At 37.8% G+C, this 16,679-nt stretch overlaps 1 protein-coding gene across 3 annotated transcripts in view; it reads right to left on the reverse strand.

The window, feature by feature from the left end:
* Window positions 1-845: 845 nt before the first annotated feature.
* Window positions 846-16,679, reverse strand: part of UGT8 (UDP glycosyltransferase 8) — a 91,335-nt gene continuing 75,501 nt past the window's right edge. For all 3 annotated transcript variants that reach the window (XM_059169798.1, XM_059169809.1, XM_059169816.1), the window contains exons 3-6: window positions 12,632-12,774; window positions 11,072-11,148; window positions 7,284-7,503; window positions 846-5,063 (exon numbers count right to left, since the gene is read on the reverse strand). In XM_059169798.1, coding sequence (XP_059025781.1) covers window positions 4,700-5,063; window positions 7,284-7,503; window positions 11,072-11,148; window positions 12,632-12,774 — 804 coding nt within the window. In that variant the 3' untranslated portion in view covers window positions 846-4,699. The remainder of the gene's footprint in view (window positions 5,064-7,283; window positions 7,504-11,071; window positions 11,149-12,631; window positions 12,775-16,679) is intronic.

Raw genomic sequence — 16,679 nt, forward strand, 5'->3', positions numbered from 1 at the left:
AAAAAAAATCTGCTGGTTTTATTACACAAAACAAATTGTCAGTAATCTTGTGGACTATATGAATCCTTTAAATTATGTCTTATTTACCCAAAAGTAAAGAATGTCAATTTTATAACTATTGTGTGCCTTTCAGTTTCCATACTTTGACATATAAGAGTAGCCATGCTCTTTTTCCCCTAGCTCCAACTTGACCCAAACATCCAAGTCTATGACAGGGAGCCTGAAACATTGTGCAGTTTGTAGAAAAGTGACAATATGAGGATTTTGTGTGGATTCCTAAGACACTTATAACTAAAATTTGTTAGAAAAATGTTTTTGCTGTCTTTCAAAAATTTCACTAACATTTTTGCATGAAACATAGATTTTCAATGCTGGCTGAAAATCTTACCCTTCCAGAAATAAGGAGAATGAGAAGCCCTTTACTGCACATTTTAGAGAATTTTTACCAATAGAATCCATATAATTCTTAAATTTTGTCATGTAAGATTTAAAATTTTTCTCTTTCAAATGTTTTTGATTATACCGGTTATAAATTAGCATTCTCTACTGTGGTTTAATATTTAGAATCCAGCTGAATTACTTAGAAGCAAAAATGAAAATGAATTATACTTTCAATAATAAAACAGATTATGAACTATTCCTTCAAATGGTTTTGTCGCCTTGTTTTGGGTCTCTCATTTTTAAACCTTTTCTTTTCATAGTGGAGTCACTCAATTTTAGTAGCATTTTGGGTTTTGGTGAGGACTTGGCTGTGAAGAGATTAGACAGGACAACTCTGACAGACTAGTGAGCCACTAGCACCTTGGACACCACGGGGGTGAAAAGACAACTCAGGAAAGGGTTGCTGAATCAATGAATAAAACATGTATTTTCAAACACCATCTTTCAAAAACTCAAAGTGCAACACTGTGACAGAGGTTCGTCGATTCAGGACTAACCACCACAAATTTGAGTGCTCATTTCACGCTGGCCATTATGCTAAATAGCCACACACACACACACACAGAGGCACAGTGTGTTTAAAACATTTAGTATGGTAGCCAGTACAGAGAAAGTATGTGTGAGCGTGTATTCATGGTAAGTCCATGAGGTAATTATCACTAGCCAAATCAGAATTACAAAAGTTGAAGATTAATAACTGTTGGGAGTTAGCTTCCAACATCAGGACCCTCGGACAACCAGAACTTGGGTTCAATAGACAATTCTCTGGAAAAAAAAAAAAAAAATGATGAGGAAGTTCCTGATTAAGCAAGACATGCCACAGGAATTGTATTACCAACCACCACCAAGTGAGTCGGTATGAGTGTGGGGTTTACTGTGATGGGTCTTGTTGGCTACTCAGTGCTTCTACAACAGCCCCATGTATTTCTGCTATAGCCATCAGCACTTTACATTATAATTACTTATGTATCCGTATCTCCCAGAAGATCATGAGCTCCTTGAGAGAGAGATGGACCTTGTCATTTGTAAGTTCCCCTGGTATCTGGCATAGTGTCTGGTGTGCGACAGGCATCCCCTGAATGTTGAAAGGAGGCCACTCTGCCCTGGCAGTTCCTAAATTCTAGGATAAATAGGGTTATTTTATATTGAACTCACTTCAGTTGTGTATTTCAGAGAAGGTGCTTACCATTTATAAATAGTAACAGTCCACAAAATGTTCTCCCAATAGAATGAACTTCCGTCAATTTCAGTGCATGTATCACACCCCGTAACATCCAATTACAATGTCTAATATCCTTAATTAGGGCACAAAGCTGGAAGCAGGCCACTGAGGTGGGATATCAGAATCTATCAGACCACTTGAGCATGGATATTCTTATAGTCTTGGCCGAAGCAGGAAATGTATGGGGGATAAAAACCAGGATGCTACATCTTGATGCTGGAGTGTCTCACCACTACCAGTCCCTAGCAGGGAAGGAGGCAGACAGGGGCAGATGGCAGATCACAGAGTAGGACAGTCCTCTGAGGATCCAGTGTGGTGGATTCTCGCCCAGAAGGAGCGGGTGCTGTGTATCACAACGTAGAGGTGGGTGGTAAATATATGGTCGGGAAAGGCACACGCGTGGTTCTTTGAGGACAGTATCCCCGAGCCTACAAAGACCTTATCAGAAAATGATCAATGTAGTACCTGCTAGTCTGAGATTGTCCTCACATTTTAATACAAAGTTTCTATGGTCTCAAGAAGAATCCTGAACGTTCAACTTTAATCACTAACCATGACTTTCACCCAAATATTACTTTCCTTCAATCCTGATCATCCAAATTCTGCCCCTAGATCTATGTGGAGGGATATTAAAAGTTATGGTTCTTAAAGAAAAATGGGTTGATGTGTTAATTCTCATTTGCATTTGATATGATGATGACCAGCTATGAAAATATTTGCAGAGGCTCTTTTTAAAAATAAAATGAATAAATACCTTCTTGAAAACTTTACTTTATTAGAGAATCTAGCCCCAATGTGGAAAATTTAAAATCACTCTATTTACCAAAACTGGCTAACAATAAGCTTACTAGGAAAAAAGAAAAAAGACAGAGAGAGAGAACAACAATGATCAGTAAATGCCTACACTTAACATTCTTCTGGGATAATTTTAAGATCCATGTTGATGTACTTATAAGGTAAATCCCTCTATTTAATAGTAATAAAAAAAATTCCCACATAACATTTTGTTTTTTACACTCATATACACATATAAAAGTTGGGAAACATGTCTCAGAAACCTGTTTATAATGGATATACATACTCTTGTGAAATATAATCTGAGTAAAAATTTTATTCCAACAACATTTCTCTATTTTAAATCATGTTTATTGTTTAAGTTTTCATCACAGTGGAGATTAATTTATGCTTAATCATCCATTGAGTGCCTACTGTCAGCTTCATCCAATTCCAAAAAAGTCAAGTCAACTCATTCATACACTCTAAGCCTGTTTCCATCCCACCATTCATTGCCTGTGCCTTTTTCCCCTTTTAACGGCAACATAACAGTAAGATTGTGAAAAGGTATAACTAACAGACGTATATGTATAATACCATTTCTTCAAGTATTCAGAGAGTAGTACGTCTGTCTGCATTGTACATTAGAAAACTATTTGTGACATTATTTCTAAGTAGAGGAGAGTGGCTCCTGGTGGGAGTGTAATGAAGTTGTATGTCATAGTGTATGACAAGGATTTACAGCATTCTAGAATTTTCACAACTCTTCCCATGTTAGTGAATGTCCTTAGGTGAATGTATGTTTCTACTCTCAGCTGTCAGACATGGGATCTCCAACTACAAATAAATAAGCATACACTCAACACGTGTAGTGCAAACGCTAAGTAAACAGAATGACATGGAATAAACTCATAGTGGCCAACTAGTGAATGGTTCAGCCGGGAGGTCCTGATTTTATGATGTCCGTGACATGCATCCTTCTTCTCCAGTGAGCACTGTCACTGTTCCATGTCAGCCACAGTGACTTGAAAATTCTACTGAGGTGGGGCGTGAAGAAGTGAAGAGGGAAGAAGAAAATCATTTTCACAAGCAAGAGATACAATTTCTCTATCACTTCTGTGAAACCGGTAAAGTCTGTTAACAGAATCTCAAACCTCTCAAAGGTGGTACCAAGAGGGAGAACTGTAAATGTCCCATTTAATTAAATGTTGGCACCTACGTAATATGGATTGTGTGGCCCAGACAACAAAAAAGGATGAAGAACATGTTTTTTAAAGGTAAAACTTTGGAAAGATAACACCTGAAGATTCAAAAATTACATTATAAAAAATCCATCAGTTACAAAAACATTCAAATAACGGCCCTGTTTAAAGATGCCACATAAGCAATAATCTTCAGTACTTTGAACGGAAGTCAGAGTTTTGTAGCTTTGTCTTAATTATGAATTTAACACAAAGTTATTCATTAAAATGAAATAGAAAAAAAAACTACAAAATTCTTTCAGAGGCAAATTATTGGTAGGGGGAAAACAAAAGTAAAATGTGACAACCGATTTATAAATTTACTTAATTGCATGTATTTTTCCCCCAGAAGGGTCCACAGCCTATAAGAAAAAGAAAACAAAAACAAAAAGGCAAAACAAAACAAAAAAACTAAAACAAAAACCCCCCAAAAAGTATAAAAATGGTGCCATGTATCTTTTCATTTTCTTCCACTGCATTCAGTTTTGAGGGAATAGTGTTCTTTCACTGTCAAGTGTTCTGAGTTCACATATATTAAATTCTAGAAAAGAAACATTTGGAGCCTTTCAAATTCATTCTTGAATGTGTTGTACCTTCAACAAATATGCCAAGCAGCCACCTAAAAATTCTCTTAATTAGGAAACACACATACATACACACATACACGCAAACAAACAAATCTTCTTCAAAGAAAAGAAACCATTCCTCATCTGGGACACACACGTATCAAGATTCAAAACTAAGGTCTGACATGGTCACTTAATTGATTTAAATAATTAAGGCTTCTAAAACATTCAGTGCCAAAACTCTCTGTATCAGTATTCAAATAAGATACATTTTTGCATTTTAGGTTTGTGCTTTTTACAGCCATCTTAATTCCACAGAATTTTGTTAGTAAGATCAGGTAATGGAGTGTTAGAATTGTTTACTGACATTTAACTTTTAGTAGTTGTTAGACTAAATTATAGTGATAAAAGGTGAATGACTGAACAGATCTGTTACTATCCTGTGGGCTGTTGGCTCATTTCACCTTCTTTTCATGTTTAATATGGCCATTTCTTTTGTACTTGCCATTGAGGATTCCATTATGGTAATGTCCATTAACTGTGCTATGCTTATTTCTAGACCACAAACTTTTGATTTTTCTGTAGATAAATTTTGTCACCCAGGACAAAAAAAAGTAGAACAAGGCAGCACCAAGCAAAAGCACAAAGGCTATATCCAGTAAAAAATACTGACAGAAAGAGATTTGATGGACAGCGGCACGTAGGTGATGGGCTCCGTTGTGACGAAGAATGTAATCTATCCAATAGACAGTCCGATTGACAGGGTGACCAGGCTGATCCTTGTGGATTTCTGAAAGCTTCTGGGCCCTCTGACGGTAGCTGTGGAGCAGAGAGGCAGAACACAGAATATCATGTCGCTATAAGGTTTAGTACTAGGACTTTCTCATTCTAAAAATGAGGAAAGTAATAAAACCAACTATTCTTTATTAAGTACATAGTATCTTGTGTTAAGACAATAAAATAAATTTTTTTAAATTAATTTTTTATTTTTTATAAACATATATTTTTATCCCCAGGGGTACAGGTCTGTGAATCACCAGGTTTACACACTTCACAGCACAAGCGAGTGACCTGATTAGGATTACAAAGTTGAGATTCAGATTCAAGTGTTTCTGACTCTAAACCCCAGTTTTCTTTGGTTTGTTTTTGCTACACCATACCTCTTACCCATACATACTCCTTCTCTCCCTATGCTTTTAAATACTATTAGCCAATGAGTCTCAACCAGAAGAGGTGTGTATTTATTAGATTCTGAAAGGTGGAGATGAGGAAAAACGCAGAATTTTGTCCCAACACCTTTTTTAAGCAATGAAATTTAACTTTGCTCTGATTTAAAATAACATAAAGTGAAGGTGTGAGGTTTTTATACGTTTCAACAGAGGAAAAGGAGTTGAGAAACACCACTATGAAGCCATCTACAGATAACTGTCATACGGTGCATATATATATACATATATATAGTTTTTCATTTTATACATTTTTTTCATTTTATATATAAAATATAAATAAAATATATACATATATAATACAAAATATAGTAAATATATTAATAAATATATTAATATAATATAATCAATATTATATAAATTAATATAATTAATAAATATATCATTTAATATATTAAATATATAAGTAAAATATATACATATATTTCATATATATACATATATATGCATATATGTATATATGTAGTGAAAATACCCTCTTAAATGGTTAATTGGAACTCCAGAGTACCTCTGTATACTTGAAGACTGCACAACTGGGGTTTAATTGCAGTGTGATGTATGCCTATAGCGTGGCCTGTGATCAGGCCCTGTTTATATCTCAAAGAACACTGACAGAGGGACTGTATGTGGATAATCCAACCTTTTGCTTTTTTCTGTAGACCAAATCCAATCCTTGAAGCTCTGCAATATCTTCCCCCCACACCCAACAAACTTCACTTTGGGGCTCTATTTTACAAACCTTTCTTTAAAAGCCTGTAAAATACTTATCATTTTTCATAAAATCATGTCTTGAAAAACACTCGACTTTGAAAGAAGAGCTACAGAACACAGAGGGATCCCCAAACTAAGGCACCCGGCGCTCCCAGGGCCAGAGCTGGGATCAAGACACTGGATCCTTTAAGAGGTCAGAGCAGGAAGGCTGCCTCTGAGCCCACTTAAGGCAGCATAATGAACCTCAGTGGACCTGAATCCAGCCTTTTATATGGAAGCTCCATCATTTTCTATGAAAGAATTTTTCTTATTGTCAGTTGTTTCTTAGACGATGACAATGTTTTTCAATCCAGTGTTTACCCATACCGTGCAGGTATAAACAGATAAATTCTACTGTCATATGAAATGCAAGATTAACTGAATGTCATATAAAAATGGGGAATACTGCTGCGTTGTTTTAAAACTACATGAGTCATCTCTCCAGACCCTTTGAGACTCAGTGGTTAACTGGGTTAACACAAGAAATCAAATATTTAACCACATCAAATAAATAAATATTCTGATTAGTCATGCACCTGAGTCAATAAATCTCTGTGTTTTGGTGATACTCGTTCTAGGGAAACCCAGCACCAGTCAAGACAAAGGGCACCAACTTTGGAATCAGACAGTCCTGGTTCAAATTTCTACTCTAATAGCTGTGCAACTATGGGCAAATTACTTAAGCTCTCTGAGTTTCAAGCGCCTCATCTTTATAATGTCATTAATGAAAACAGTGGTATACAGATATTATGAGTATTAAAATGAGACACAGAACACAAAATTTGACACATTTTAGGAACCTTATGATTATTCCCACTGGAATTTCTCCCTCAATTTGGCAAATCCTGGTAGAATATTATTCAAGGTCATACCTGGCTGGCCGTATGATTGCTGTCTTTATTTTTCAAATTACAGAAGATGTATAGAAAGCATCAGACACAGGAATCTAAAGGGTATTTCTGTAACCGGTTTATTGACAACTTCTTGGTAAGAACTGGTTACTGACAATATGCTGTGCTATTTATTTATCTTTCATTTGCTTTCATATTAACGGAAAACTTACCTGGGATTATTGATAACTTTCACCAATGCTTCATACAGCTCTCCTTCAGTAACAGTCTTCCATTCTAGCAATATCCCCATGCCTTTTGCCTGGACCCGAGTCATAGTATCATAGTGGTCTCCAAAGAGTGGGATTCCCACGACAGGTACACCGTGATACATAGTTTCAAAAATACTATTCAAACCACCATGGCTCAGGAAGGCTTTAATATTTGAATGCCCTAAAGAAGGATTAAAAAAGAAAACAACTTACAGTACTGTATATTATTCTAAGAGATCTTCCAGGAATCTCTTAAAAATCCACCCTATAATAATGCAAGCTGGTGCAGCCACTCTGGAAAACAGCATGGAGGTTCCTCAAAATGTTGAAAATAGAACTGCCCCATGACCCAGCAATTGCACTATTGGGTATTTACCCTAAAGATACAAACGTAGTGATCCTAAGGGGCACATGCACCCAAATGTTTATAGCAGCAATGTCCACAATAGCCAAACTATGGAAAGAACCTAGATGTCCATCAACAGATGAATGGATCAAGAAGATGTGGTATATATACACAATGGAATACTATGCAGCCATCAAAAGAAATGAAATCTTGCCATTTGCGACAACATGGATGGAACTAGAGCGTATCATGCTTAGTGAAATAAGTCAAGCAGAGAAAGACAACTATCATATGATCTCCCTGATATGAGGAAGTGGTGATGCAACATGGGGGCTTAAGTGGGTAGAAGAAGAATCAATGAAACAAGATGGGATTGGGAGGGAGACAAATCATAAGTGACTCTTAATCTCAGAAAACAAACTGAGGGTTGCTGGGGGGAGGGGGTTTGGGAGAAGGGGGTGGGATTATGGACACTGGGGAGGGTATGTGCTTTGGTGAGTGCTGTGAAGTGTGTAAACCTGGTGATTCACAGACCTGTACCCCTGGGTATAAAAATATATGTTTATAAAAAATAAAAAATTAAAAAAAAAATCCACCCTATAATAAATGTACATTTTAAATATAGGTTTTAAAGGCATAATTTCACTTGATTCCTCTTCTACATCAATTAAAATGCTTATTATAAAAAATAATGAACTGATTTGTGTATATTAGTTAAAAGCCATTTTTAAGTAGCTAAAAATTATGGCTTTAACTTTCCCTTAAAAGCAAGTACCAACTGACTAGCCACATCTATTTAAGTGGCCAATAATAAATAGGAAGTCAATGAAAGCAAGAAATGCCAAGAATACCAGGGTGCAACCACATTCTACTAAAAACAGACAGCCACCTCTGGATACCCAAGCATTTATCCCTCTCTTTATATATATTTTTTAAAGATTTTATTTATCTGAGCGAGAGAGAGAGTGTGCAAGAGAGCACCAGCAGGGGGAGCAGCAAAGAGAGAGAGAAGCAGACTCCTCACTGAGCAGGGAGCCCCTTGTGGGGCTCCATCCCAGGACCCTGAGATCATGACCTAAGCTGAAGGCAGATGCTTAACCAACTGAGCCACCCAGGTGCCTTGGCATTTATCTGTATTAACAGCAGAACACACTTTGTTTAAAAAAAAAAAAAAAGTTACGATGTGGGGCTGGACTCCTAAAGACCATGAAGAGTTTATGTGCTTATCCAAGGAGGAAAACTGTGCAGTACAAAGTATTTACAATATTCAAGTCATGTCAGCTTCTGTGCTTCACAATTTTAGGGTCCAATTTCACAGTCTGGGGACATAAACAAGTAGGGGCTGACACATATAAAAATTAGTTGTAAGCGATGGAACATCATGTAACATCTAGTTGTCACGGGGATAAAAGAAGATAATTTATCAAAATTAATGAGGTATTTCCAAACCCAGATCTCCTCCTGAGCAGCCTATATTTCAAAAAGGGACCAAACGCCTTGTGTAAGAAGTGTAGGACAAAGAAACACTGCATTTAGTGCGTGCCACGGTCAGAAAGGAACTAAAGCTCACAGAAACAAATCTTTTCAATATTCACACACCAGGTACAGTACGGACTCCTGGTGTTGAACCTCCATCTCAGCTGGGCACTGGGACACTGTAGCTAGCAGGGTTAGTCACTCAGTGTCACCTCTGCCTACAGATGGCTTCTCAACTCAGCCCATCTAATGGACCTGCCCTCTCCGTGCATTTCAAACTTTCTTTTTAGCAGCAAAACTTTCTCTTTGAACAAAACCTTACTACCAAGTCCTGAAGTGACAAAGGAGACAGTGCTGGTGGGTGGAGGGCAGGGAGGAGTATGGAAGGAAGGAAGGGGAAAGACAGTGGTTCGGGTCCGACTCCTCATCCCGGAGAAATCTTCTTATCATGGTGAGGAGCCAAAAGAGGGCCCATAAAGTCATACCGGGTGATGAAAAGGACACTAATCTTGGCAAAGGTAGAGAACTATGATTCTGAGGAACCCGGAAGAGCTATGAATTTGAGGAGGGCCACTGGATGTGAACCACTGTGTAGCCAGACCTCGCTGTACAGCCTCTCCAAAAAAACCCCTGAGAACAGCTCAGATGTTCTCAGATCATGGTATAACACTGTGGCACCGAAAGAACAGGCAGTCAAGATTCTCTGACTTAAATTTCTTCCTTCTTTCTACCTCCTATGGAATCTGAAGTCATAATAGTAAAGACATTTTTTTAAAAATGAAAATAAAATACAAGTATTAAGAAAAGTACATTGCCCTGTTTCTTCTTCAATTTTGTCATTTACAGAATAATATATATAATGAACTAGATGAAAAAAATTATATAAGGAAAATTCCTTGCTGTTTTTCAGTTATAAAATTCGATTTGCTGGTTTTTAGGATGGGTCACTTTATTGCATCTAAAAAATGCTTTTCAAAAGCCTATTTTTAAGAATATTATATAGAGCTACTTACATACCTCACTTTTTCAGTTACAAAATTCAATTTGCTGGTTTTTAGGACAGGTCATTGTAGCTTCTAAAAAATACTTTTCAAAAGCTTATTTTTAAAGTGTTTAAAGACACTTACATAATCTTGTATATTTTAGTATTATTGAACAGATGATGGCCAATACTGCCAAAATTCAGTACCATTTTATAACTTTCTTAATATCTTAAAGAATAATATGGCATCACGTTTTCCTAGAAATTTAATGAAATTACAGTTTTACTATCTACACTTATTCAACAGTTAAAATTACATATTTCAAATATCTTAAAATAAATGCATGTAATTATTATTTTAGTTCTCATCTGAGGGTCAGAATCTCAATAAATAAATCATGTGTGTATTTAATAAAATGTTTCAAAAATGTCTGGTGACTTCAGGAGAAATCTAAACAGATGAACCAAACACAGATAGGATGTTTATTGGCCTAAAGATGTTTCCTTGGCCTTTTGCTTCTCTTTGGTTTCAAATAAATGAATAACTTCAAGTTTTCTGAGTTCTCAGGTAAGTCTGTAATAAAACTCGAACACGAATCTGTATTTTCATTGTTTTAATTTTACTACCTTTAGCTGATTAGTCTAATCAGGTAGAACTTTAGTCACTGCCAGTTTATATAGCTTATTAAGTATATTTTCCAGAAAATTAAAACTAGTGACTGGCCAAAAAATATTAATTTATAGACCAAAGGATTATATTTGACAAATTATTTTCCAATAAGATAGATTTGATTTGTTGGCTTGAAATCTAAGATGAGACACTGGATGACACGGCGACTCTTTCGTAAACTACACACGTATCAGAGAAGATGTTCACATGCAAAAATCACATTTATACAATTCAGATCCAAAAGCCAAGTAAGTACCTACATGCAGCTGACTTACCAAGCAGGTCATTTTGTGGTAACCATTCTATGAGCTTAGTGTTGTTTCCTAGATTCTTTGGTTTGGTTCCAGAAAACCTAAAATGTACATCATCAGACAATGAATCTTTCAAAAATCCAACTTAACTCCTGGTACAGACTCTGTGGTTAAATTATCAGGTTTAAAATAAACGTTACATGATCTTTTGTTGATATTTTAAGAAGGAAACCATGCTTTAGCAACAAGAAAATTTTGATATTCTTTTTCACATTTTCACTGATTGAGATTAAAAACAAACAAATGAACAAAGGCCCTTGGCTTATATTGAGATTTTCCTTCAGTTCTCACCTGACTACAGTGGGTGAGGGGGTGGGGTGGGAAGGATCCAAATTAACCTGTTCTAGAAAGTCACTCTCCAGCAGGACCCAGAAGGAGAACCGCAAGAAGCAGGGAGGCCCCACTGGGCAGTGGATAGAGCCTAAGGAAAGGTGTGAGAATTGGAAGAAAGCAGGAAGTACCTCCTCTAGCTTGGCCCCAGAGACAGGAGCTCTGTGGGGCAAAGGATACAATTCAGTGGTTTCTTAAAGATCAAGATCTTTCCAAGATAAACCGTGAACATGCTTAATGACTGAGGGAGTGGCAAGGGTCTGAACTGAGCAGACACAACCTGTCCTCAACAAAGCAGTAGGGTGCTTTCTGGTTTTTCTAATAGAGAAATCGAATCTAACTGGCATCCAGAGAAAAAGTCCTAAACGGTGGGAATAAAAATATATGTCCATTTCATAGCTCAGACAGGAAAAGCGGGACCTAGTCTTTACACAATTGTTATAAAGGAAAAACCTGTAGTATTCAGATCCTACTAGTAATGGCTTGAACCTCTGGGGCCGATGTGGATCACTGCAGGATCCCTGAGCCCAAGGGCAGTGGCAGGCACTAAAGAGATCCATGGTACGTGGTGTTCAGGTCTGATGTTTCCATGGTGGTCTGGGAAGTCCGGAGACGGACACTTGTTGGCAGGGTCTCCCAAAGGAAGTTGGGGCAATCTATGGATCTGTTTAACCAGCATTAACTGGCAAGTTACTGCGTTTTTAAAAACCCAGTCTCTTGGATAAATGAAATAAAAAGGCATGTATAAAGGACGAACAGTTCCATGAAACATTTTACCTGTTTATTCATTCACCCATCATTCTTTACCTCATTCCAACACTGATGTGAAGGTATACAGAAGGTATCTAGAAATGCTTTAATTACAATAACTTTTTTTAAATGACAATAACAAGAGAAGGAGAAACAGGATATAAAGCTGAAGGTAACATAAAAATGCACCCGAGACAAGGATAAATCACTCTGCATCCTATTTTCTTTGCAGGCTATATAGGCTTGATATCTCTCTCTTTATCCATCACAGAGTCTCATAAATTCATCCCTAGATTTCAACAGGCTAAGAAACAGAACGAGAAGTCGGGGGCATCCTGCTCATCCTGCCAGGGAGCCAGTGCGCTGTGTGGACTGGGACCTGCCGGCTAAGCAAGGAGATCCCGAAAATCAGCAGTGAAGAAACCACCGGCATGATTACCTTACCTCCAGATCACTTTCTGGGGCAGTCTCCCCAGAGCTCCAGCCAGCTTGTTAGCAATGTCTTCGGACAGGTACTTGACACCAGCTCCGAAAGATACCAGGACAAAGCCATGTTCGTTAGCACCATTTACCCACCTCTGGAGATCCTATCAATCAAAACGCAGCAATTAATTTGATGAAAGGCCAACACAGTTCATAATCAGCGTCATCAAGAGCCCAGTTTTTAAAAAGTATTCGGGTAATTTTCTTAAACAATTAGGGAGTAGCGGATATAAAATTTTTCTCTAAACATCTGCTTCTGTTTAAAACAGTTCATCTGACAACACTAACTGAAATAAGGAGGGGGAATGGCTAATTTGGTAAGATCAACAAGTAGCAACAAAAAAATCAGTGTCTAATGGCCTAAGATCACGGTCAGAAAACTGAAACTGATGCTTAAAACACCGTCAGGGATAAATTTGTATGAGGAGGGCGCTGGGGGGGTTCAGTCAGTGGAGTGCCTGCTTTCATTTGGCTCAGGTGAAGACTGGATCCAGTCCTGAGTCCCCATTGGGCTGAGTAGGGAGTCTACTTGTCCCTCTGCCCCTGCCTACCACCCTACCCTCCCTTGCCTGTGTGTACTCTCTCTCTCTCTCAAATAAATAAATAAAATCTTTTAAAAAAAATTGTATGAGGATACAAGCGAAAGATGTGGACTGGACATAAAACAAAAACATGAACTCTCACCCTCACTCCTACCCAGGAAGATTTTTGTTTTTAGGAGTGGGCTGGCTTTATCTCGGTCTAAGCTCCATCGTTTTCATCTCTAAGAGTCATACTGTGTAATATGATAAGAAAGAGAAGGAGTTAGCTAACAGGTCCACAAATCCATAGGCCTAGTGAGCTGTACTCTTTCTCTAAATATTCCTCCGACTCACGGAGAACACAAAGCACACATGCTCTATAGTGAGGCATCCAGGGTTTCTGGAAATCTCGGAGTGGTTACTCTCCCTCACAGTGCGGGAAAATGCTAAATTCCAAACCCATCCTTAGATAGCCAACAGATGCCGGCCCACTCTTAACACTGCAGGAATCATTCCCCTTTTGGAGGAAGACACATTCACAGATTTTTGCCAGTGTGGTTGACTTATACTGAAAATGAAAGCAGTTAGTTTTAAGGGATACTATCCTTGCTTTGTTTCATTCTGTAGGCACAAACTTGCATCATCCCCTTGAATAAGTCTTTTGTCAAAGACACTGAGCTTCAGGTTCCCATATAAAAACTAACAGAGCCACAGCACTTTGAGGAACACAGAATTTCACTGCAAGGAAAACAAATGCGCTGTCTGTGGACCACACCTTTGCCGTAATGTAGGCACGAAAACAGGGGACAGGCTCACTCTGTATTCACGACGTGAAGAGTGAGCTGTCTCACGGACCCTGCGGGTCTGTCTTTCAAGATGAAGGAGCTTCTAGGGTGTCACCGTGTTCTTTGCATTGCACACCCCTTTCTGACACACCCTGATTTATTGCCCGGGGAGGGGGATGGGAACTGCACAGTAAGCACTGTCGGTACAAGGGTATCCCCACCTACCTCCATACCAAGTATTTATATGCATATTAGCCCCCACCGCACCGATGTCTTCCTTTCCTTTGTTTTTCTCTTTTCTTTTACCCCTTAATGAGATCTGTATTAACAACTCTATTGTACTCATTCTTAGCAGGAAAGAGGGGGCCACCCGTTTCAAGTCCAAAATGAGTGAGTAAGTAGTGCCACTGGATGACTGGGATGGTGATGGGAGGAGGCACCCCCTTCCGGCTACTGAGTGGGCAAAACAGGTTGTGCTTATTGCTAAAGCTCTCAATTTACAGTCTACTGCACTGACCAACAATATCGCAAGTACTGAAAATGTAACAGTGTTATCTGTGGATTCAAAATAAGAAACGAGAGCAAACGGATTTAAAATTTTCATTTTTGAGACGGTCCTAAGCCAGATGTACTTAAAACGATATGAACGTTGCACAGTAGAATGACTGTAATACTATGCTTTATCCCTACGGTTTGTCTTCAAGTAATTAATTTATCACCTACTGTCCAGTTCTCTAAAGATTAAAATTTCAGGGTCAATGCCATTTTTAAAAAGCTTCCATTCAGATATACCACCCCTTACAGTCATAATGTTATTTAAATTTGCTTCCCAAGGACTTAAAAGGTCTTTGAGTTTGAACTGAATCTATGCAATAAATACTTAAGTTGTTTGTTCTTTGTTCTGCATGAAACAAAATAAAATCCATTAACCTATTTTTCTAGATTTTTTCCAGCCATGCCCATTGACCATTTATTGATATGAAAGGGAGTAGAGAAAATCTTACTCATTATACCTCCCTTCAGGAAAAGCACTCAGCATTTTTAGAAGATAACACTCCAATTGGCTTAGAATGAGGCAAGGGGATTTCCAAACTGTTACTCCCTGGGCTGGAGAAAGAGGGGACGCGAAAGGTCAAGAGAAGAAAACAGTCAGCCTGACTGGGGTCTTGGACGGAAACCCTTCCCCATGATCTCTCATCTTCAGCCTAAATTCACAAAATGTTCGTGAAACATTTTGATGTTTTATGGAAACACAGAGGGTCTGGGTTTGGGGTCTGGCTGACAAGGGAGACAGGCAGCAGAACAGCGGCCCCAGGCAGAGGCTAAAGGGATCCCGAATTTGCTGAACTCAGGGTGAGGATTTGGGAACCGGAAGTATGCCTGGCTCTCCGAAGAGCAGAGAGGCCCCAGGTGGCATTTTGTCTCAATATACAGAGGCAGTATTTTCTGGAATTTAAGATTCTGCAATTATAAAGTGAAACTGATTTAATAACCACTCTTAAAAAAAATAACCTTCATAATAAATGTGTTCAATGTAAAACAAAACAAAAACAACCCAATCCTGGATATTTAACACTGTCACAGGTATTTTAGAGTGTCCTTGCTCCCTGACAAACACCAGGTAAAAATATAGAGTGTTAAAACAAAAAACAACAACAAAAAAACCCCACCTCATTTATAATATCAACAAAAACCACATATATCTAAGAGTAGAGTATGCCTAACAAAATACACAAGATGTACATGAAGAAAAATTTACTGAAGAACAAAAAAGAAAAACTAAGAAGTGGAGAGATGTAACATGTGACAGGAAGGAAGAAACATCAATGTCCTGAAGATGGGTTTTTTTTAAATAAAATTAAGTTCAATGCATTCCCCACCTGTATTCCAAGAGGACTGCTATGGATCTAGAGCAGAGTCTAAAATCCATCTGGGAAAGAAAATATACAAGAAAGGCTAGGAAGATTTTGAAAAAGTACAGGGAAAGAGAGTTTTCCTTCTAGATATCAGAATGCAATCCAGAATTTAGAGTCCTCCCTATGAAATGTTGTTTTAGAAGAGACTGCAAGGAAGGGGCCAGTAAGCTAGTTGCTGTCTACACAACTACACAACAGGAACTGAGCATTCACATCAGTGGGCACAAGTCACCCACCACCGATCAAAAAAAAGGAGGCTAGATCCCCCCATTAATATAAGAGTTGCAGGAGCATTAGAAAGTCAAAATGAATTAGAATATATGAAGTATTTGAAGAAACTCCCCAAAAGGTACTTTTACTGTTTCTGGGTGTGGAAGGCCTTCCTGGTCCAGTCACAAATTCCAGAAGTCATAAAGAAAACACTGAGAGATCTGACTACAAAACAATAAAACTTCTAGAGTATAAAAGATAATTTTTAAAAGTAAAATAATAATAATAATAATAGTAATAATAGATGCAGAAATATTTTCAATATACATAGTAAAAGATTTATATCCAAAACAAAATAATGAGAAAAGAATTTTCACAAACAACCTCAGGAAACACCCATTTCACAGACGGAAAGCAAATGGCATTCACATGGAAAGATGCTTAGCTTCACACGCTAGCCAGAGAAACACAAATTCAAACTGTTTTCATCTCTTATTCTCTGTAGTCTCCACAGTCCTCTGTTAGTGGTGGCAACATAAAATTTAATCCATTTTAAGTTAAAAAAAAAAAAAAAAAA

The sequence above is a fragment of the Mustela lutreola genome, chromosome 1 (assembly GCF_030435805.1).
Source record: "Mustela lutreola isolate mMusLut2 chromosome 1, mMusLut2.pri, whole genome shotgun sequence".
Taxonomy (NCBI): Eukaryota; Metazoa; Chordata; class Mammalia; order Carnivora; family Mustelidae; genus Mustela; species Mustela lutreola.